Source organism: Prinia subflava, chromosome 2, assembly GCF_021018805.1.
Source record: "Prinia subflava isolate CZ2003 ecotype Zambia chromosome 2, Cam_Psub_1.2, whole genome shotgun sequence".
Taxonomy (NCBI): domain Eukaryota; kingdom Metazoa; phylum Chordata; class Aves; order Passeriformes; family Cisticolidae; genus Prinia; species Prinia subflava.
In genome coordinates, this window is record NC_086248.1 from 25,078,483 (window position 1) to 25,102,769 (window position 24,287).

The 24,287-nt window shown below is 42.4% G+C and overlaps 1 protein-coding gene and 1 long non-coding RNA gene across 5 annotated transcripts in view; one reads left to right on the top strand and one right to left on the bottom strand.

Annotated features, from left to right (window-relative positions):
- Positions 1–24,287, bottom strand: part of DST (dystonin) — a 293,083-nt gene that overhangs the window by 256,249 nt on the left and 12,547 nt on the right. For 2 of the 4 annotated variants that reach the window (XM_063389398.1, XM_063389397.1), the window contains exons 3-4: positions 20,238–20,426; positions 1,494–1,701 (exon numbers count right to left, since the gene is read on the bottom strand). In XM_063389398.1, the coding sequence (XP_063245468.1) occupies positions 1,494–1,701; positions 20,238–20,426 (397 nt within the window). Of the gene's footprint in view, positions 1–34; positions 1,378–1,493; positions 1,702–20,237; positions 20,427–24,287 lie in introns of those variants that run through there. The other 2 variants (XM_063389401.1, XM_063389400.1) reach the window with 1 other exon arrangement.
- Positions 1,543–20,540, top strand: LOC134546558 (uncharacterized). The gene is made up of 3 exons (XR_010079199.1): positions 1,543–1,680; positions 3,440–3,548; positions 20,324–20,540. It is a non-coding gene; the product is annotated as an uncharacterized LOC134546558 (long non-coding RNA).

Genomic DNA, 24,287 nt, shown 5'->3' on the forward strand with positions numbered 1-24,287 from the left:
GTGCGGCGGCACGGCGCGGGCAGCGCTGCCCTACCTTTGTATCGCTCTAGGACATCTTCGTAGGCTTGCAGGTACTCCTGCTCCTCGGCGTAGAAATAGGCGCCCGGGGAGAGGTAGCCAGCCATGGCCGGGAGCGAGCCCAGCCGTGCCCGCTGTGCGGCTCGGGGCGGCCGGCAGCCTCGGGGGCGGCACAAGAAAAGCCTCGGCAGCAGCCGGCGGGGGGCGGCGCTGTCAGCCCTGCCGGGGAAACGCCCCCGCGGCCGCTCGGGTTTCGGTAGCCGCCCCTCGGAGCGTGGAGGGGGCGGCACTGGCCCCGCTGCCGCCGCTGCCTCCCCGCCGCAGCCCCCGGCTCCAGCCCCATGGCCAAGGCACCGCCTGCGGGGCCGCCGAGCTCCGCCGCCGCCTTCGCCCGCGCCCGCCTCCCCCCGCGACGAGGAGGGTGGCGGCTGCGGGGCGGGGACCGACGCCCGCAGCGCTGACGGGGCCGCTGGGGACACTGCACTCACGGGCAGGGACGGGGCGGGGAGGGACCCCAAGCGGCAGCCGGCCGGGGCGGGAGCCCCGCAGTCCCGGCGGGGCGGGCGCGGCCCCGCCGCAGGTGTCACCGCCGCGCCCGCGTCCCCCCGCCGCCCCCCGCCGGGCCCGATCCGGAGCGGTGCCTGCTGCCCCGCCGGGCCCCGTCCTGCGCACCCTGCCCGCGGGGGCGGCGGCAGCGAGACCCGCGGGCGGCCGGCCCGGCTCCGCAATTCCCCGCTCGCGGCCGCATCCTGCGGCTGGTGGGAGCCCGGCTCCGCAGCGCTGCTCCCGCTAACAGAGCCGCTAGGATGGGTTACCCTGGGAAATGGTGTCCCAGGAGGGACCCACGGAGGCGCATAGATAACCGGGGTGGTTGGGGAGAACAACAGCGGTGTCCCCATAGAGCACTGAGGATCGCCGCATCTTTCTGGGATTCATTTACAGGCGCTTTCCAGCTTTCGCCAGGGTGATGCGGACCTCCGCTCTATTTGCGACAACAATTGTCGCCAGGCCGCGGACCAGAGCCCGTCGGCGTCTCCGGCACACCGGGGCGGCTCCGTTCGTGTCCCTGTCCACCCCGAACGCAGCCCCGGCCCCGAGCGGACAAAGAGCGGCGCCCGGCCCCCCGCCCCTCACGGAGCATCCTCGGCCGCCGGGCCTCCCCCCGCGCTGCGGGCGGCCCGCGCCGCTTCCCCGCAGGGCGGCCGGGGCTGCCTCGGCCCTGTGGGCCGAAAAAAGCGGCGGCCCCGCTGAACCGGCCCCGCCGCGGCTGCAGCCCCCGGCCGCTGATGCCTTTCCGCATGAAAGTTTAATAGGCGCACCTGCGCGTGTTTCGGCTCGCCTTCCACACGCATCAGTTCAGCCAGCCGGAAAAGGCGGCCAAAGAGCTTAGTCACCGCCCGGGCCGGCGGGGCCGCGCTCGCAAACAGAAGGGACGGGGTCCCTCTGGCCCCCGGCCGCCCCCGCCCGCGCCTTACCGGCGATGCGCAGCACGGCCCGCTCGGCGGGGTCCAGCACCGAGCCGCCCTGGATCTTCCGCTTGGACCGCTCGTGTTTGGGCAGGTTCCAGGGCAGCGTGTCCCCCGGCGCCGGCGACACCGTCCCCGACCGCTGGCTGAAGTCCTCCTCGTCGGAGAGATCGGCGGAGGACGACATGGAGCATCGGTAGGACGCGTTGCCGGAGCTCTGCACGGGGAGACAGACAGACAGACAGGGTGCGTGGGGAGCAGCTCGGGACGAGGGGCCTCAGGTGGCGCCGGCGAACACCCGCCCCGCGTGGCGTGGAAAAGCATCTCACGGGAGAAGGAGGATGGGGGAGAGGGCCGCCGCTCACCATTGCTGTGAATTTAGAGGGGAAAGGGGTGCGTGTGCGGAATGCCGAGGGTGATCCTCCAAAAAACAGCCGGTCTTAGGCGGGAGGGCATTTGGAGGGATGTCGGGGTAGAGCCGTGGCCTGCGGCTGGGCAACCAGCTCGCAAATGAGCCTCCCACTTTCCCAACAATAAACCCAGCAGCAACAACGCCGAAAAAAAAAAAAAACCACCAACCTTCCCGGCTACAGATCGATGGCGTTTGGCTCCCCCGCCAGGACAAGGGGAAGATTTGCCATCACCGAGCTACTTGTAAATCCGCCCCTGGGCTCCTTATCACCGCCCCGGGCCTCCTGCCCGCGTTCCCGGGGGCAGCCCGGCGCGGCTGGCTAACGCGGGCGCAGGGGAGGAGGGGAAGAACGGACACGATTTCTCAGAGCAGCCCTTTTGGGCAGCAGGACACGATGGGCAGCCTTCGGTCACCCTTTGCCTGCAGGCTTCGGCAAACAAACCAATGATCAGTCCATGTATCGCTGTATATAGACTGTATTCACTTTTAGGCTTCCCAGCTACTCAAAACAGAGCTCTTCCAGAAATGTAAATAAATACTGATGTAGTGCGGGGAGAGGACTGCTGCCATGTCTGGCTTCCCTGTTTATGGTAAAGTGGGAAACGGAGATGTGTGAACAGTAAGAGTTCGGCACCATGTTGAAATTTAAGGTACATCATTAAACACGTGTTATCAGGACACAATGGACAGCAAGGTGCTATGCCTTTTACTCTGTATTTTCTGATAGAAGAGATTTGTGGTTTCTCCAAAGCACGAGACAAGAAAATGATGGGTTTGATTTGTCATTTCATGTGGGAGCTACTGTTACAGCCTTTCAGAAGTGCAACCTGATGCTTGTCCAATTATGTTAATTTTTAGGTGTGTGCTGTTGCCAACTTTTACAGGTGTAATAGAATCATAGACTCACAGAACTGAGTTGGAAGGGACCTTTAAAGACCATCTAGTTCCAAGCCCCTTGCTAAGGGCAGGGACACCTTCCACTAGACCAGGTTGCACAAAGCCCCATGCAACCTGGCCTTGAGCACTTCCATGGCTTCTCCGGGCAACCTGTTCCAGTGCCTCACTGGAACTTCATAGTGAAGGGTTACTTCCTTATATCTGATCTAAACCTACCCTCTTTCAGTTTAAAGCCAGCATATTTCGTTACACAGCAACAGCCCCATTCAGCCATTCTAGATTCCAGATTTGATACTAAACCAAATAGTATTCTAGGCTTGTGTTGTAGCAGTTTCCTAATTTTATGTATTTCTATAAAGGGGCTTAAAAGGTATCTTTACTTAAGGAAGAAATTTGTCCAGTGATAGAGATCTGATAAAATGGTTTGTTCCTGTCTGATTGTTTTTGTCATGGGGGGTATTTTATCCATTTAAAACTCAGAATCTGCATAATCCAGAGAAACAACATGATGCACTCTTTGCTCTGCATTAAAGTAAAAATAATATACAGTTAATTAATGTGCTATAATAAGAGCAGATCACTTATTCGTGTTTTTTCCTACTGACCCTGTTCACTTCTCTCCCAAATCTCTTTTCTCCTTGTACAGAACTCCATGGTGAAGTTTGAAACGTGCAAGTTGAGAGGGAGGGAATGAATACATAAGACCAATTAACTGAATTCTTGTTCACTGTACTGTGATGTAGAGAGAGCAAAAGGTAAGTGCAGAAAAACAGAAACATGAGATGTCTGATACCAGCTCAGATTGCCTTCATAATTAGTTTTAGTGCAGAGACTATTTTGCTGTCAGTTTTTATAATAAGCCAAAACTGGATCTCATAAAGCAGGATGGTCAGATACAGGCGTCTTCCTGATAGGAGCTGGAAGTGTTCAGCTTGCTGCAGGGCACTTTGCTGTACCAGATGAGACTACCAGGGCCCCTCACGTGCTTAGTCAGGGATTAGGTTGCTTTGAGCCTGTCCTTAGCTCCAGATTTTACTATAGAAGAGAAAGTGTTGCTTTTAATCCCAGCTCCGAACATCTTACTTCAGGCCTGAACCTTCTTTTGGCTGATCAGCAATCCTCAGTATCTTTGGATCACACAGACCCACAGAGACAGATTCTGACTTCCATCTTTTTCACATTCTGCATTTCTATCTTATAATATGAAAGTTGGAAAGAGCCCAAACGCAGTGTTGTGAGGTGCTACAGCAATAGTTTATTAGTATTTATGTAGCAGCTTGATATATGGAAGAACAAAGTACAATAGCAATTGCTATTGAAGTTTTGGGGAAAAATCTCTCAACTCTCAGATTTGAAAGTAATTTATATTTTTTTTCCAGTAGGATTTCCTGTTTTCCAAAGAACCCTTCATAGCCCGTTATTATATTTCATAACATCTCCTCTACCTGTAGAAGCCAAAAGGGCTGTTGAGTGGTTGTTCATCGTGCACCATCAGTCTACTGAAATGTCAATTTTAAGGAAAAGGAGTCTGCCTTTTAGTCAGCTCTGCTACAATACTGGAAGATAAGCTGTGTGAGAAGACTCCACTCATATTTTATGAGAAGCAAACTGAACAGGCAATGGTAGAGCAGTCTTTGGCATCTGTTTGTATTACAACTAGCTATCTGCTTTTAGATTATCCTAGCTTAATTAATACATGCAGTAACCAAATGAATAATCAAATCCCACTTTAGCTTTTAACTTGCTCGCATCCCGAGCAAGAACCATGTTGTTTCATTTTCAGAGCAATGTAGGAAGTCCAGAAAGGAATTTTTCATAACAGCAAAATCTGGACAACATTAAGAAATATCAGCTTCTAATTTAATTACAGTCTGCTGTCTTACTCAGCATGGAGATACTTCTGAGTAATGTGTACACAGAGATACTGAGCACCTACATATTTTTTACTTTGCTATTCCAAAGATGTTTATAATGAACTGAACAACTTTGCTTGAATAAATGAATAGCTTTGATAAGAATTCTGTAATTGTTATTCTTTTGCACAGGCACTGTGCACATCCCACCAGACTCTATGTTTCTAGCATCCATGATAGAGTTGTAAGTTCCAAATAAGCATTCCATTATCATAGCAACATATTAAGCAGTTTAAAAAATAAGAAATCACGCAGAACATCTGTACTGTTCTGAAAAAGGTTCCTGGCCCATTAGGACAACACGTGAAAAAAAGGTTGTTATATTCTGTTAAAATCAAAATATGTAAGATGCTTCTGTTATTTCTGTATAAAGTACATTGCTGTGTGCGACTGAAAAACAACAATTAATAATACACAATGCTTTTGGGGGGGCTATGTGAGCGAAGTTTCTTTTATATCCCCTAAAATACTGATCATGCTTACTTAGCCTACTCTTAGCGACTTAGCAAGGGTCAGGGCTTGACTGCTCTCAGCTTGGTCACAGCCCAGTTGCTATAGCTGCTTATTCTCTGCCTCCGATTATGCATCGCTGCTGCTCAGCAGCCTGGAGGCCTCTCTGCAGCCCCGGGGCGGCTCCGCACGAGCGGCAGCATCTGCAGCGCAGCGGGGGCACCGCGGGCACCGGGGCACCCAGGCCCGGCTCCCAGGGCAGCTCAGCCCGGGAGCCGGCGCATCCCGCGCCCGGCAGCCGGCACGTCCCGAGCCCGGGAACCGGCACATCCCGAGCCCGGGAACCGGGGCATTCCGAGCCCGGGAACCGGCGCATCCCGAGCCCGGGAACCGGCACATCCCGAGCCCGGCAGCCGGCGCATCCCGAGCCCGGCAGCCGGTGCATCCCGAGCCCTGCAGTCGGCACATCCCGAGCCCGGCAGCCGGTGCATCCCGAGCCCTGCAGCCGGCGCATCCCGAGCCCGGCAGCCGGCGCATCCCGAGCCCGGCAGCCGGCACGTCCCGAGCCCGGGAACCGGCACATCCCGAGCCCGGCAGCCGGCACGTCCCGAGCCCGGGAACCGGCGCGTCCCGAGCCCGGCAGCCGGCGCATCCCGAGCCGGGCTCCGTGCCCGGCGCGCTGCCCGTGCCGCACGGGGGTGCACCGCGCACACGAGTCCCGGGAGCGGAGGCTCGGCGGGAGCGGCGCAGGGCACAGAGCTCCCTCTGGCTTCCACGAAATCGGAGAATTACAGCCGCCGCCTGAGAGCCGGGCTTGCAGCTGTGCTGTGCGAGGTTTCCAGTAATGGGATGATTTCAAAGAAGCGTTCAGTACGCTTCTTGTAAGAGGGATTCGGCCACGTTCCAAGGCATCATATCCCTTGAGGAGGGAGAGCAGTGCTATTTGTCATAGGTGAGCACTGCAGAAGATCAGGTAGAAAGTGAGTGGCAGATTTGCCAGTGTAGCTGGCAAATGGTGGGGAGTATTGCACACCAGCAGAGATCAGGTAAGGCACCTGTAAACAGGAGCTGAAAGGGTCAAGAGCAGCGGGGACTGTCACTGTCATTCCTGGGGGAGGAGGCATTAGCCGAGGTCAGGTTTTAAATTCAGTCAGGCAAATCAGCTGGGAAAAGCTGCCACAAGGCTGATACCAAATTATCTTCATATTACAAAAATTCCCCAGCCCTATGACATATCAGAGATTGTGCTGGCCAGCTGAATTCTAATCGAGCATCTTGTACTTTCACATTTTATCTTTAAGAAGATTGTCCACTGCAGTGAGTCCTTTCATGCTGGTTTTTGGAAGCTGTGGGAAGTACAGGTCAACACTGACTGACATTTAATTTTCAGTTTAATTATGAGTTATTTATATTTTACTTATACTAAATTATCTCAGAATTCCTGGAATATATTTTTTCTTTTATTATACTCATTGTGGGAAATGAATAAATATCAACAGAAATGAAGCACTGGAATAATGATTTTACTCAGTGTATTTCAGCAAAATTCCTTCTAATTTAAAACATTTTAGAATATAAATTGAAAATAAATGGCTATTTTTGTCCTTTCACATCCCAGACAGAATGATATTAAAGTGGATCAACTTTTAAAGTAAAATAACTTAACAAATTCAAGACAAAATCTAGGGCAACTGAATGTTCCCATTAGTAAATCTTTGCCACCTTAATCTGGTTAGATGATAATGCAATGCAGAACACAAAACATCCAATGTATGTAATCAGGCTACGTGAGTCCCTTGGGACTTCATGGTGTCAGGAATGATCAAAATTCAAAACACACACAAATGAAAGTACAAACAAGGACAATGTAAAGCCAGTGATGATGAACTTAAAAAAAATCACCAGTGGAGATGCAGATACAGAAAATTTATATTTTTCTTTGGTTCCGTGCCACTCACTTAAGAGGACATCCATACTTCCAAGTACCCATGTTAGCAGGAAATATGAAAATTACTACAGAGTTTCTGGGTTTGTATTTAATGTAAATAAAAATATGTAAAGCAGAAAGCTGGAAGGCAAATATGCTAAATCTGAAACTCCTGATCATCCAGGGTCTGGCTTTATGTCAAACTGTCTTTGCAAACAGGTAGGCTTTTCAAACATCAAGACGATATCTACTTGCTTTGTAGAGAGAACTTACATTCTTTCTTTCTAAAGGTAGGAGAAGATGGAAATAAGCATTCAGTGTTTATTCTATCACATACATTTTTAAGTCTGTGACTGTATTTACACAAGGAAATTCTGATGCGTTCTTGTGCTTTCAAAAGAAGATGAGGTATTTTCTGGATGCTAGTAGGTCAATATCTATCATTCCTCCACTTTGAAAATAACATTGTGAATGCAATTTTTCTGGAAGAAATAGGTTATTTGAGGACATGAAATTCAAAATGTATAAAGGGCTAGATCTACTTATGCACTTGGGTGTTGCAATACAGTTTTGTAACATAAAACTATGTTTATTGGATAGCCATCTATTTACATATCTAACAGTGACGTGATGCAAAACTTTCGGTAGAACCAAATGGTCAGAAAAAACTGGTCACTCAGCATGGGGAAGCATCTCATTCTTCAGGGACATAAGGCATACCCAAACCTTCTTCTGAAATTAGAACATTAGTTTCCTTTGAACTCTCAGGGAAGTGGAGTGGCTGTTTGTCTTTTCCTTATTACCAAAAGAAGTTTGAGACCTAGGCTCAGACCCTCACCTCCCAGCAGCCATTCTGGAGACTATTCCTCAATTACCTCCTGGTTGAGGGGAAATGTTTAAAAATAAAGTTTAAGATTTCTAGATGTAGAATGAGAAAAGAGAAAGAGGGAGCACAGCCACTCCTCATTGGAGCATGCAGTGCCCTCTGGGGAGATGGAAGTGCTGGGCTCTGATCCCTGCTCTGCCAACTGCTTCTACATTCTATTTTAAGTAGTAATTGGGTAAAATGTTGAAGTAGTCCCTGAATGGGGCATGTGCAATGCAAGCAACAGGAACCACTGAGCAGCTCGTATGAATTCTGCAGAACTACACCAAATTTCAAGCACCAATATATTGGTCCGAAGAGATACGATCTTCTAGTAGCTAAAAGTAGAAATTAGTGAGTATTACACTACAACAAGTAGAGCTTCTGCTTTCAGGAGCAGAAAGTTGGTAGATGCTTCACATTTATCACATTTCACAGACGCTTCCCTGTTAAGAGTGAGATTGAGCTGAGGGATCAGATACTGTCAAAATAATCTTCATAGATCTCAGCAACTTCCACCAAGAAAGATAGCCATCATGGGGGAAGAACAAGTATGTTGCTGTGCAAGGAAAACCTGCTTGTTATTTTTTTCTTTTTCATATGAATATGTTGAAAAGCAAGGCATACTTCCTGCAGTGTAACCAAGACCTGCATGCAGGTGAGGCCAAATAATATTGTTTAATAACTGTGCCAAAGCCATTAGTTCTTTTGAAAAGCTTCTTGGTAAAACTGCTAACAAAAATGTGGATTTTTTTCTGAATGTCATTTAAAAATTCATAATATCATCAACATGGCAGCCATGATATGTTACATAATAAATCCATTCCTTTATTCCTCGTCTATTTCCTCTACTTAGTTTTCCAGTATGAATTGCAGGATTTAATAATGAAATAACTTACCTACATTATAGAATGTATATACCAAATGTATTAACCTTCAATACCTTTCTGCCAACAGAAAGGTATTGAAGGTTTCCCAATGGGGAAATAATATTTTGAGCTGTGAGTATCTGAGAAGTTACAGCATGGGGAATACATATTTTAGTTAAGTTTTGTATTAAACCATCAGGAAAATATAAGTGCTGTTCCATTATCATTATCTTGTTTCAAAATTAATGTTTCCTATATTAATATCTAAATAGTCAGGATTTCATGTTCTCAAAGTGGCAAATTATTTATGTATAAGAAATGTATGTAACTTAGATGACTGTTGAATATAACTGTTGCAAGAAAACTTCCTATTATGTAAAAATAAATTATGTGCTGGTTTTTAATTGCAGCTATTTTGTATTCATTCAGATATGGGAGACCCAGATCCCCCTGGGCTGCCAGACACAAAAGAGTATACCAGGACAAAAGAACTAAGATTTGAAGCAGGCACACAGAGTTTTATTTGCCTACTACACCTACAAGGCCAACCAAGTAACAGAGGAAGAGTCTGGAATAAGAAATCATCTAGCTTCAAATCCTTTCTCAGCCTCCTAAACTTTTCATTGTAGACTGTATTATAGTATATATTTATGTTTTAACAGTACACTAAATTACTGTTGCTATAAAAGGTGTATCAGGGTATGGAAGCATTCTGGAAAGCAAAGAGCAAATTAAAGTTCTAAGTAGCTTTTGAACTTGTGATGGGCATAGATTGTTTCCAAGAAAAAAGAGGACAGAGAAGAATTTTTTTTAAATGGCATTAAGAAAATCTAAAACAGTAGTAATGATATTCTGCTTTTAGTAAAAAGAGTTAACACTCCTGACCTGCAAGTTTCCCTTCTTATATAAATAAACAAGTTTTCAAACTATTTCCATTCCATGTTTTAGAACTAAATTTGAAGACTCGATCCAACAGTCCATCATTTAACTATCTGAAAATACATATTCTTATATTACACATACCAGTTTTAATAATTAAATTATGAGATTTTTCTCTTAATAAAATCCATTTTGAGTTTCTTTATCTCAAGTTTGCTTGAAAATATTCCCTCCCCAAGGTTTAATTTTCCTGAAAATTTTTAGTCAAAGCTGATGGAGGAGCTTGAGAGCAAGATTATGAAAACATGCAGTAGTTTTTTGTAAACAGGAAAAAAAACCCCAGCAATCTTTTTTGAGAAGACTGTAAGCTTTGGGATGGATACTTCAAATATGAATATGCTTCAAGCTAGACGTAAGTCTTTTGCCATCTTTGTTAAAAATCTGTCCACATTTGTCAGAGGGATAAGTCTTTGAGTTATAAATATCATCTGCTATCCCTGGCATCAGGGAGTATAAAGTAAAGCCTTTAATGTTTGTGTTTGATCTCACTACTCTGACAGGAAAACTGGAGAACCTCCTGCTGTCTTGATTACAAGTCATCTTCTAATTGCCACCTTAACCTTATTCCTGGCCTTTTGGGGTTTTTTTTTTTTTGCAACAACAATGTTCATTTTCTTAAATAACCATTTTTGCTTCCCCAATGTATTCATAGCCTGCATTCTATCTCCTCTCACCTTTTGTTTTTGGTTTTGCAGAGCAAGTTAACTTCTTTTAATCTCTCCTCACCTATTAATAGTTCTTCTTTGCAAAGGTAAATAGTTTAACTATTCCTAGTGTTCAGGTAACTACCAATGCTATTTTACCAGACTTTTTTTAACAAGGTTCACATTTCTCAACTAAAATGTCTTCAATGTATCGTCTCTGAAAAATCCCTTCAGATTGGCACCCTTAAACAAAGAGTCTCTCAGGGGGTTTAGATCTACCCTACCACCACAGAATGACCAAACAAATTTCACCCTCGCAGCTCTTACCTCCACGCTCAGGACACCTACCAGCCCCAACAAGCTGCTGACCAGGATCCTTCCAGCTTGGAGACCCCGAGGAAAGACTAATCTTTTCATTTAGTCATTGCTTGCCGTGGTTTCAGGTGGATGGCAGTGAGGACAGGGGGCATGGAGAGCAGGGGAAGGCAGGCAGCAGACCTGAGGCAGAAGTTCTGTTCTGCTCTCTCCTCTTCTCTTTCTGGCTCAGCCTGTGCAGCCAGCAAGAGGAGGAAGCCGTGTGATGTGAGAGTGGGGAGGACAAACACCGGAACACACACACTGCAGGAAAGGGCTGCAGAAATACAACACGACTGACAGCCTGAGGGACAGACAGACACCGGCAGCGGCTGGGAGCTGCAGCTGAAAACATCCAAGGGAGCAGCAGACTCCGTGCATAAAGACTACAGGAGCAATGGAGCTGCAAGGTAACTGGTGGGATTAGTAACCACCAGTGCTGGAGGAAGCACACTGGGGAGAGCTAGGGATCTGACATACCATGGACCTTGAACAAGGCAGCTTAATGCACAAGGAGGGCATGAACTGTGTGTGAGAAGGCTTCAGAGAAGACAGACAGGAGACAAGGAATGGAGTAAGCAACCAGGGGCCACAGGGAGGCACAGAAATCAAAGAGACAGCTTGAACAAGTGCCTCAGAGAAATGAGAGAGGACTGACCAGGTGAACCTGAGAAGCGCTCTGACATGAGGAGGTGAAATAAGAACTGACAGAGCAAGAGCAGAAGGGCCAAGGTCAGCAGAGAAGTGAGGACTGCACAGCGAGGAAGGAGTCAGCAGAGGCAGGTCAGGAGCAGGCTGGAGGAGACATGGCAGAAACAGCCACACTTGGGAAGAATGAGCACAGGAAGGCACATTCCCCTAAGGAGTCCGGAAGGAAAGGGAAATTTCACCCCAACTTCAGCTATTAGCAAATATCTGAGAGTTCCTCTAAAAAAAACCTACCTCCTCCCCTCTGTTACTGATTCCTATGAGGAATACACATGACATCAGTCTCTCCCTGAAATCCATCAGAATTTTCCATATTGTAGTCGAAGTGTCAAAACTTGCCAATGAGCTACACAGCAGAGCTTTTCCAGTTTGTTTTTAACAACAGTAGGAAATTAAACACAAAGCTCCTGCTAAAATACTTTCCTTAGTTAAGTACTAAAATGTTACCAAATCCCAGACTTAAGGTTCACCATGCAGCCTTGGTTCAGCCTGTTTATTTGTATGTTATGATGCATATGCGATAGTAATGATGTGATCATATACTATTACATCCTCAGTAATTTTTTTAATAAAAGTCTTGCTCCTATTTAGTGCAAATAATGAGTGATATTCACTCCATAAACAGTTATTCAGTATTTTGTTATTCTCAGTTCAATGGCAGCCCTAGAACTTACTTCATGCTATTCAAATACTAGTGCAAAGAAGGAACTATTATTTAATAGAGTGGTTTTTGGTGCTCATCATTACAGTAGTATCTGACTGCTTCACTCCCATTACACAGGATGCAAACTAAGCCAGGAGGTCAATTCTTTACCTAGGTCCAATTGAGATGCCAGGGATCTGACTTTTAAGAGCTATTAAAATTATGTATCAATAGTACTCAGACTACAGCACACACAGAGTTCAGTGGTGATTGGCAGCTTAAGAACTTCCATAAACCCAGCTACATGCTTTGATTCAGGCACTTAGAAAATGGAAGATTAAAAAATATTTTAAACTAGTTGTTCTGCTCATTTACAGCGACTCTGTGCCCACCCCTCAGTCTCCAAAGCAGCACTCACTCTTTTTAAAGAAATAAGAGATCCTCTGTCTTCCTGCAATCTCCTGTTTTATTCATTTATACACTTTACAACTTCTGTAGCAGAACTCCTACACATAAGAGTCATCCTAAGAGCACTTCCACCCTATGCTGAATACAGAGTACATCCTGTGAAAAACCAGTGCACCATCATGCAATTAAAGCCTGTATGACAACGCAGATGCATAATCCACTGAATTAAAACTGCACGTGTAACCTTAATTCCAGTGCTTGATAATATCTGAACACTTGCCTCTGCCAAACTATTCTTTTAACATCATACCCATGTGTAGTGTTATATATAAATACAAATGTAGAAGGGAGTCCCTTGCTATATAAAGATGTACTTTTATGTGCTAGAGTAGGATGTTACACAATACAACTCTGCAGAGTGACTCTTGTGGCAGCGAAGGAAAAGGAAACATCTGCATTTAGACTATAATTACTATGCATCTGTGAGACAAGTAGTGGTCATTTTAAGTTGTGCAAACAACACTATCAACAAGATCAGAGCTGATTAATTTTTTTTTAATCTGCTTTCAGCTACTGTGCAGAATTCACCATTTATAATCACATACATAAAACATTTTTTCTTACAGTTAAGGCTGCTAGCACATTTTAGCAGCTTAGGTTTCTATTACTAGCTCTCCCAGAAGGACACTGGGATTTAAAAAAGAAAAATTCTGAACAGCTAAAAATTTAGTTTCTCAGTGAGGCTATGCTGCATGCATGTAGTAAAATTTTATCAATGAACACAAAACCCCAGTCAATAAAAATCATGGCAAAATGATGGTGGCAAACAAACAAGGCATTTTTTAAGCCAGAGTTTCAAAACTCTATTTCTTTGATACAACACTTGAAGAATATTTTCTCTCATTCCCTTCTAATTTAGTAGCAAGTTAGCTTCATCTCCAAGGACCAAGGGTGCACTTTGACCCTTTTTGAACACTTTAGAACAAACAGAGTTAGACTGGTTTAAGCTCTCATCCCCTTTTCACTAAATAAGTTGGGAATGAATTTTCATTCCCTGGAATGAAAATTGACTCAGACAAAATAAAAATGGTATGAAATCAGCTCACTTATCCAGACAAATCCTGCTATATTAAAGGGCTTTGCCCACAGGTACAGGATGATTTGCAATGGTGTACAGAAAAATAAGAGATTTGATGCACATGCAATTTTAAATCTAAGCAAATATAGTTAAAATAAGCATGATCTGCCACCACAGGGGACAACCAATTCAAATTACCTTAACCCTCCAAAAAAGAGCTAGCAGTGAAGTCAGTTAAGGTGCTCTAAATACAGATTTGTACTAATACTGCTATGCTTATTTCTTATGTCTTTTTTCCATTAATGTGTTATTAATTATTAGCACTATTGCAATTAACTTGTTTCTTTTGTACTATTCTTAATAGCTGTAGTAACTCATCTATAGGAAAAAAAATCACTAGATAGACAACAATAATTTTAAATCCCAGATCTAATTCTTAACATATCACTCTCGTGTTTTAGGAAAAATTTTTAAAACAGTAGTGCAATCACCTCCAGGGCCTAGCGAAACTCATGGCAATGCACCTTTAAGAAATCCCTTCAAAAACCTAAACTGCCTAGGAGCTGGGCAAAGGGAGTGGAAGAAACAGGCAATAACGCAATGGATGAGCTGCAGGGTGGAGAGGGAAAGGCAGCCAAGAGGAAATCAGGAGCAGGCAGCAAGGGAGGAGGTCACAGAGGCTGGAAGAACAGAGGGAAAATGAACTCTTTGGGCAAAACTGTTTATGAAGGATTTAACAGTGAGGAATTAATTGCTATAAGAAAAGCAATAAAACAAGCAGCCCAAAAAAGAGATGTAAAGTCTCTTGGAAAAAAAATTAACTTTGAAGTCAACCTAATAGCCACTGAAAGCTTTCTTTTCATTTCAAACATGACTGGATTTAGCACTAATAGTCATATTTGCAGAGATCCTATGCACCTAAAATAGGTCCCTTGAGATATTTTAATAAATGTTTCAGATGGCCAGATGCTTAAATCCTCTTAAAAACTTTATGAAACCATCGCCTAATAAACTTTCAGGAGTTTCTCAAAATCCCCATCAATATCTTTTCAGTCTTTGTCCTAGTTTCAGCTGTTGTAGAGTTATTTTGATTCCTAGTAGCTGGTACAGTGGCATGTTTTGGATTTGAGGCAAGAATAATGTTGATAACACTGATGATTTAGTCATTGCTGAGCATGGCTGACACTACATCAATGACTCTTCACCTTCTCAAGCTGCCCTGCTGGCACAAGAAGCTGGGAGGTGACACAGCTGACCCCAGCTGACCAAGGGGATGCTCCATACTACATGGCACCATGCTGAGCAACCAAACTGAGGGTGGCAGCCTCCTGCTCAGGGACTGGCTGGGCATGGGTCAGCAGGTGCTGCACAACTGCATTGGGCATCTCTTGTTATGTACATTGATTTATAATTCTTATTTTTTCGCCTTCCTTTTTGGTCTCATTAAACTTCTCTCAACCTACAAGTTTGACCTTTTTCTTATTTTCCGCGCATCCTACTGGAGGGAGAGAGCAAACAGCTCCATGCTGCTGTTTGCATTTAGCTGCATGACAGGCTAAACCATAGCATCCTTAAAAATTAAAAAATGCAGTTCTTATTTCCGTTTTGGTATGGATTCACATGTTCCCTGTGTTTGTTCATTATGGCTGTGCTCAGAGTGTCCTGAGACAGGACCTGTGCATGTGGGTGCACACGTGCATGCAGAATCTGACAGCTCACAGCTTTGTCATACATTTGAGAACGTTAATATAATGTTAATAAAAATGCTGAAAGGGAAAGATGGCATGATAATGTTTTGCCAAGTTCGCTTCTAAATGCAATTCACAGGAGACACAATCCAGCATGAGCAGATGTCCCCAAAAGAAAGAAGATATGAATGTAATCTATAGATTAAATAGCTAATAGTTGGAAATAACCAAGTCTTGTACAGGGTGATGGACAATATTTGCATCTCATATGTTTTAGGTCATTCAAATAGCATGTAAAGGACATAGCGATATTGGAAAATTAGTACATAACATCAGAGTAAGAATAAATGGAAATTAATGAAATGGATATTATTTAATTAGACATATTAAAAACTCCTAAAGGGTCCTGTAGAACAGCTTTATCCATATAAAAATTATTTTCAAGTAACGTGTCAGAAATGAGAGACTTCTGAGACTTCTATAAATTATTTGGTATCAGATGTTTACAAAAACTCCTAAGTGTTTTTCAAACAGAATTCTAATACTGATTTTCTCATAAGTTCTAAGGCTTAAATGCAGCATATAAGTAAAAACCAGGATAGCTGAAAAGACCATTAATGGGACAGCCTATGGTTTTACATGCATTAAAAATTGATCAAACTTTGCTTTCATGGTTTCTTCATCAGACTATGCATAGTGCAAGTTTCACTTTAGCCATGGAATTAGTCTCAGTGGAGCCAAATGAAGATGCTCCAATCAAGTTTTTTTCACATGTGACCTCCCAGACATCTGACCTCTCCCTGTTTTCCTTGTAGTGACTTGTAGCGATGCTGCACCCACCCCTAAGGAGCTAAATTGCTTCAGCAAAGGCCAGTCTTTAAATAATTAGAAACAGGTAAATTAGGAGACCCTGATGAATACCTACAATCAGCAGTGCTTCTGAGATCATTATTTGTCATCAGTTTATTCTTTGTAGATTATTTCAGAGATGCTTTTCTTTGTAACAATATTTACTAGATAATCACCACAATATATGCTGTTGCTACAGTTCGGGGGGCAAATAGATCATCTTTGGATGTGTAAAGTACAAGGCTTTTGAGTAGAAAGAGGGCTTTCACATCAGAAAGTGAAGAAAACAGGTTTATTTATCATCCTGTCTCTGTAGTCTCATCTACCACGTCTTAGAGCAATTGTGACAAATGAAGGTGCAAATTTTGATACTGCAACTCATGATTGTAAATAATCCTTGGTGGCTGCATGAGTCAGTAAATTTAGGAGCCCTTCAAATTGTTTAACAACAGAGATGTCAAAAGGTGCTGCTTTGACAGCATCTCTTTTCAGTTATCTTTATAGATATACAAACATTGTTTGGCAGAGCTGCACATCTAACTGACCCCACAGCTCAGGAGCCACATATGTTTACACAAACTCAAGGCCACCTATGAATAATTTCCAGTGTTTTATACTTTGCTTCAGAGCAGAAGCACTACTTAAAATATAGATAATATTTTTCAAAATGCTTGAAATAGAACTCTCAGTTTAAAATCTGCCCTGGAGAAGTATTGCTAGGCAGCAGCACGCTCACAAGAACAGATTTTTGCACATCCTTGCACACCTTCAGACAATTTAGCTACCTGTACAGAATCAGGTACCCAGTTTGTGAAAGGAGCGATATGTAACACTCCTTGGACTTGCATGCAATCACACCAACCTAAAAAACACGGTTCTGTTTGCTCTCAAGGCTTCTCCACAGTGTTCAAAAATGCAAAGTACACGTCAGTAATATGTGTCTGTACTCTCCTCCATATGAAGCTGATGTAAAACTGTCACCCATAGAGAATGTCAGCACAGAGAATACAGCCACTAATGAGAGGGTGATCTACAGGGCTGGAGATATAAAAATATGGCTTAAAAGGGGAAGCCTCAGCACTGTGTTCATGTTGCACTAGAGTAAGACAAATAAAAATGAAAATGGCTGATAAACTTTGTTTGGCAAGGATCAGTATTAGCACAAAATATATTTAATGTCCTCATTAATGACCTGGAAGGTGTAAAAAAAACAACTAAATTTTCAAAGAAAACTGATGTTCTATTTCTGCAAACATCTCCTCATGTAGATATATATTCGAGTGGAACAATTACTGTCTTCAGTGGGATTACTCCCATCCAAACAATGACAACTAATTTAGTTCTGACAAGATCAGGAACAATACTGGAAAGATCTCAGATTGCTATACAGGAAGTAAGAAATAATACAAGCAAATTCAGATAATTATAGCAGCAGCTAGGAAACTGCAAAACAAGATTTAGACACAACAAAACCAACTAAATACAAAATAGTCTAAATTAACAAGAATAAGAAAGCCTAGCATCTAAATATCCACCAAAGCTTTGAATGAATTATCTGAAAAGTCCTTATGCATATATCTTAATAGGACAACAAAACAGGCTAACGCATTTCAGAACATAAAATTTGCTGGAGCAAAGAAAAAGCTTTCCATAAGGTTCTTTTGTAGTTACTTTGGAGATACCATTCTAGTCAGAAAAAAGAGGACAAAAAAGCATGAGTAGGGAAAAAAAAAAAAGAACTGTTTTATGAAGAGAAATTATGTCTCCTGGTTAGAAAACATCATACATGGCTTTTTTTAAGTGATGACTCAACAGAATATGGCCATAATGTAAACATCAACACAACAGATGATTTATTTAGAGTGGTTCAAGTGGGCAGAGCTAGGAATATAAGGGGGGGTAAGGGGAAAGAAATTATGCAGATTAATAAGAGCATTTCTGGCACTGAGTCATGTACACTGTACAAAGATGAAGGTCAAAAGTCTCTCAGCTTGAGGACATTGAGTCTAAGTGGGATGAAGATGCAATAAACTGCAGGATGGACATCCTGGTGACTGCCTGGAACTTCACAACACTGAAGTGATTTGTCATGGCAATGGCATAAACCTTACTCACCCTGTCACCATGACATTAATAATACACTCAGAATAACTTACAATGTCCACGAGAAATTAAATTGGTGACCTATGTTTTCTGGATTGTAGTCTAATAAAGATAATTTATTCTGTTTTAGGTAGAAATGTGCATTCATCAAGGCTGTAGAAGGAAAAGCTATCACAAGAACTATATAACTGTATAAAAGATACGTTGCCAAAGCAATTTCAAGGAAGTGACATAATGGTGACAGCACTGAGGGAAGTTTTCTCTAAATCTGGGATTTATTATTGTTTTTCTGAAACCTAGGACACCCTAGGACACAGTGGTAGATTTTAGAAGACAGAGCAGACACATGAAATGATACAAAAGTGAAGTTATACACTAACACTGCACATTTTCTATTTTTTTTTAAATTTATTTTTCTGGTCCTTAAATCCCTGACATGTTACTGATTTTGGAAAAAGCAGGGCTTTCTTAGCTTAACTAATCCATTCTTCCAGGCTTGTTTTGCTGCTTACACCATTTCTACAGTTTTAGCTCTTTAATTCAGTGGCACTGCTGCTCTTTTTCCAGTGTTGGTAACCAGTGGCAATTGGTTACAGGCTCAGCAGTGACAGGCAGGCTTACCCTTGGCATAGTACCATGGAAAAAATATGAACAATCAAACAAAAAAGGGAATTTTAAAAAATCCCAAGAGGAGCGGTACGGAAAATAAGGGTTGGTGATGGAAGAGGTGAAGGAAGGACAACAAAGCAGGGAAAGGATCAGAAGTGAATAATGAACAGAGGGAACCTGGAGACCTAGTAAGAGTCACAGAGCTAGACAAAGTAGTCTAGAAAGTAAGATAGGATGGGAGTGAAAGGGAGATGGTTGAGAAGAAAGTGACAGCAGATCCTTTAAGAAGAGTAGAAGACAAATCCATCAGATCAAATTAAACCACAAAAACATGAGCAGTGTAAAATAAACCATAAATGGAAGCATGAGACAACAGAGGAAAATTGGGACTAGTGAAATGAAAGCAGAGAAACAAATTCAGAGAGTAGGTAAAAATTCTGGCAGTTGATGGCAGCTATGGCTTTCTTTGCAGAAGTTGCTTGTTCTCTCAGGCAGTGTAATTTCACAAAGGAATACTTCCTCAAACCATCTTCAGAGCTCACTGATAATTCTTGGTGCTCTGTTAACACCAATGTAGGTAGGCTCAGTTAGGTTCTAGCAACTTCAAGATAATCCGGTTTAGGGTATGCTCAATAGTTACCTCTTCAATAATACTGACTTTATAGAAGTTATTCAAGCCCCATAACACTGGCACAGAAAAGTTATTCAGAAAATGTGTCAAAGCAATGAGCTCTCATTAAAAAGAGAAATGCATTATGCCTGCAGGACAGAATAGGTCTTCATGCAAATTTACTTTTGGAACTGTATGTCTCAACAAACTGTCATATTTCCATACTAAAAGTAGGTTAGTATTAAAAGAACTGTGTGTAAATCAGACTGAGGAGCAAGGAATTATGAGATTCAATCTAAGTTTTGTTGAGCAGAATAATTGTAAACACTGTATAAAGTAAAAGGAACCTCAAAATTGGATCTAGTAATGATATTTAATATAAATTAGGTTCAGTACATAGCATCTCTGTTAAATCTGAGTAAGGAATTTCAACAAAATTTCAACAAAACATATTTGCTATAAAAACCTGTTAATTAATATCACTATTATACTATCAAATTAAATATCTAATTTGATTATAATCTATAGTCTAAATAATAAATTCTAAGAAACAAAATTAAAAAATCCCTCTTCAGAACTAGATTACTTTTTAGAGTTATGCATCAACATTATATACAGTCTTATCAACTTTTATCTGGATTTGCTGCTGAATATGAGAACTGGAAAGGTTTTTAAATTGAGGAAGAAAATATGAATGGCCCCAAAATTAGCATTATATTACATGCCTCTAAGTGTAAGTGCTTTTATAACTTTAAGTGCAATTGATACCTAAAGGCAGAATACTTACAGGTTTTCGAGTTGGGGTAACTTGAACAGAATGGTAAAATTCGGGTTGGACTCGGCTGCTTTTCTTGATTTTTCTTTTCCTTACAGAAGTTTCCTGCTCACTGAGATGGTGAGCTTCCACTAGAGGTTGTGTTTCCTCCAGGCGAGGTGTTACACGTCTTCTGGCATGGCGAGGACTTGATCTAAAGCCCTGCAACACAAAAAGTGATCATCGTGTTTGGCATCTCCCAAAACGCAGCTGTGGCACTGAACAACAGCAAAATTACACAGGATCTTAACATTATTTTAACATGCTTAAATTAATATAACGTCCGTATATACTGCATGTAACAATAAAGAGATGTTGCCAAGTGCTGTTAATATGATATTTATTTATACTGCTCAATTATATGTAGTATAGACACAGCCAGTAGCAGTAACTCCTATTGCTTTTCTTTATATGCTCACACTTTTAGTTATTTATAACTAAAAATTCTAATTTAAAATATATAATTAAAACTTTCCAGGTTAATTCTTGGCCTCATGAGAAATGATTTTAGGGAGCATGGGCTGAAAATGTGGACTTTTTTCCTGAGAATGAAAATGCAGGAAAATTGATAGGTGGCAACAACTATATCATCTCAGAAATAAGGTGTAGTTGGCCAAATTAATAAACTCAGGAAAAGCTGCCCTTCAGAAATGCTTTTTAGAGGCTTTCTGGGAAAACCTCTGAGCATCATCCAGAATGGCTCATGGCCTTACAGAATTTCATTCCTTTAATGGCAACATGGATAATGCTATCCCTTTATTGCTACCTGCAGAGCTTTTACAATGAGCACTCTCTCATTTCCCCAAGTCCCCTCATGAGCATGCACAAGTCAGGAGCATGCACAAGGGCCATTTGTACTGAATACAATGTTGGTTGATATTAAACTTGGCCAGATTGTGGATATTCATTCACTTAGTCGTATCAGCTTTCAGAAGAGGTGAGCCAAATCTGTCCTTAGTGACAGTCTGCAGTTTAAGGACTATATTTCTTTTCAAAACCAAGGACAGATGCAACAATTCCTAAATTTCTATTTTCTTTTTTCTTCTAGTAGAATACCTCTGCTGAAGTCCTTATGCAACAAAGCCAGCATTTTAGAATCAAACTTCTGCAAGGTTAGATTTCAGATAAAACTGCAGAAATCTACGCTGTGAATCTAAATATCTTGAATTCCTGCCAGCAGAAAACTAGTGGGAGCAGTACATTTCCATATAAATCTGCTGTTCTTTTTCTCTCCCCTTCCATTAGCTTTTGGTTTTGTGATTTGTTTTGCCTCTTTTGTTGTTGTTTTAATTAGGATATCAGCACAGAAGAGTTAAGCTAAGGTGCTGTTCTGTTGGTAAATTGAAACAATCAGAAGTGTGGCTCTGTGAAAACTGGATTTCCTCCACTAGTGTTCATGAGACTGCAAGGGAAGACAGAAACAGTCTGTCCTGGACACTCAGACGGACAGACAAACAGCTAGCATCATTAATTAAAGCTGTTCCACATTAAGTAAAGAGACCCTTAAATGGCCAAGAGACACAAACACACATTTACACGCACATGCTAGTAATTGCTATAGATGTACACATTGCATGCAACAGATGATGTAAAAAGGTTGAAGTGGAAAGGTGAACAGGGAACAACCTTCTACACATGAACACTGGAGAGGAGGGACAGAAATAGAGCCCAAATCTACTTAGTCAGTCTGGGAGGTTCACGTATGCATCAGGGCTGTGAAATACATGTGATGCAAAGCTACAGCCACCATTTCTTGAATCTTTTTTTATGATCCCTCCTCCTCTGCTGAAGCAATGAAGTCATCCAGAGTTAGTAAGGATAGACCTTGACACCCCATATCTGAATGGAAGCAGTGGAAGCCACTGCAGCCAGCAGATGTGTGCAGATTTAGGGGGATCTCCAGACATTCAAAGATGTAAATCTGAGACTCTGCCATACTACTGCAGCAGGAAATCTTATTACCCCATGTTCTTTCTACACTGTGAAATAGCTAACAGATACTTACAATGTATCAGTCAACATGATACTAGGGACTATTCAGGATAAGAGGGAAAAATACAACTCAGGAGCCTACTACAGTGGAGCTTACTGCTCATGGATATTTTCTTTTAGAAAAAAATGCCAGTGTGCATCAGAGATTATTCCACAGCAAGTGAAATTATGCCTTAAGAGACCAAAACAGCCACCAAATCTATTCCAAATTCTGAAATCAGAATAGATTTTCTAAATGTTAAATGCATTACGGTTTATTTACACAAGGGCCATTGGCCAAAGCCTTGTGATAGACCCTGCACTGCTCCCTCGCCACACTGCCATCCCATTAGCTGGATAAAACTCTTTGGGAAAGTATGTTTATGTAACAGAAGAATTTGAGACAAGCTAAGCAGCTCTAAAAGTGCTCAGAAACGCCTGCCAAATAGGGATTTAAGTGTGTCGGTCTGTCACACCAGGTGGTTTCACCTCAAAATATGTCTAGGTTTATTGATTATTACATTTCAATATGAAAAAGTTGCCTGTGATTTCCAGAAAAATCCGTTTATAGACAATGTTTTGCCTTGATATTTTCTGTATTTTTTCACTTTTGCAGTTTATTACTAGCAAGAAAATGGGATCTTTATCTCTTTAAGAGCTCATCTGCTTGTGTTTGCTGAGGCTCATTCTTCTCTTGAAGTCATAATCTGCCTGCAGTATCACAAATGGTTGCTGTGAGGGGGATTATACTGTGATAAAGGCAGAGGATCATGATTTCAGGTGGAAAATTAATTCTGTATCTACAAAGATAGTGTTACAAGGGCAGAGTCCTCAGAGAAAATCCCAAAATGCTTACTCATTCCTGCAATGAGACTTTGCCAGAGCAAAGATGAAAATCTAGAAAATTTCAAAATTTAGTAATCAAAAATGAAAACAGGAGTTAAGAGTGATGTGACATATGGAAGCTGCTACTCCTATGCTCAGTGCAAAATTAGGGTGCCTGGTGATTCCTTGTAAACAGTGAAATGAACAGAAGCTTTTTGTGTCATCTGTGTTATTTATCCCTCAGTTTAGCCCAGAATTAAAACATCATATTAATACAGCAATCAAAATAAACACCATGGAAATCACACAAATATTTGTCTGGCAAAGACAGCACTATTTTAGATGCTAAGACAGTGCTCATAGACGAGCAGGAAAGTGTTACAAAATGCACAGGGAAGCACAGTACAACACCTGAGGCCAAATCACTGAGGAAGAGCTGGAGTTAAAATCACATGGATATTTACAACAAGGTTGCTCTAACACCGTTAAGCAATTTGTAGTTTCCAGTATCATGTGAATGCTGTGTCATTGGGCAATGAAAACCTTTTCTTGTTCTTTGCACTGGGAGGGAGTTGCTCATTCCCAGAACCTAAAGCCTGACTCATTTTTGTGCCTGTAAAATTCTGAAACAAGGCAAACCAAACAAAACTTCAAACATGTATTTTTAGAAAACCTGTCTTCCAAATACCAAAATAGCTGCACAAAGATTTACACTTAAGTAATCTTCCTTAAAGAAACAACTCACATGACCACCAGAACCAGTTTCAGACATATCAGAGGAAGATACCAGGCCAACCGAACCTGGAATTTTCTTCTCTGCAAAAGCATTCATGTGCATCCTTGCAGTTAGAGTCTGTTGGAATCCAGGAAGAATGATCCTCCTAGTCAAAGTCTACAGCAAAGAGGAATGGAGACGTGTCTCTGGAGGCTGTTCAGAGCCAAAGGCTAGCTCACCTTGTCTCAAGGGAGCTTTTCTGTATGAGGAAGCAGTCTGGGGAGATCAGCCTCTTTTAGCTGACATTCATCCTTTTAAATCTTCTCTGAATGTTGGGGTTTTTTGGTTTAGCTTTTGTTGTTGTTGGTTGGTTGGTGTTTTCTCTGGAATGGGGTGTGATAATATTAAAATAATCTATTCTATCTTTATACCCAAATTGATGATGAATATCGCCAGCCTGGACACTGCATGACAGAGCACACTGTGTAAAATTACTTTCACAATAAGGTGTT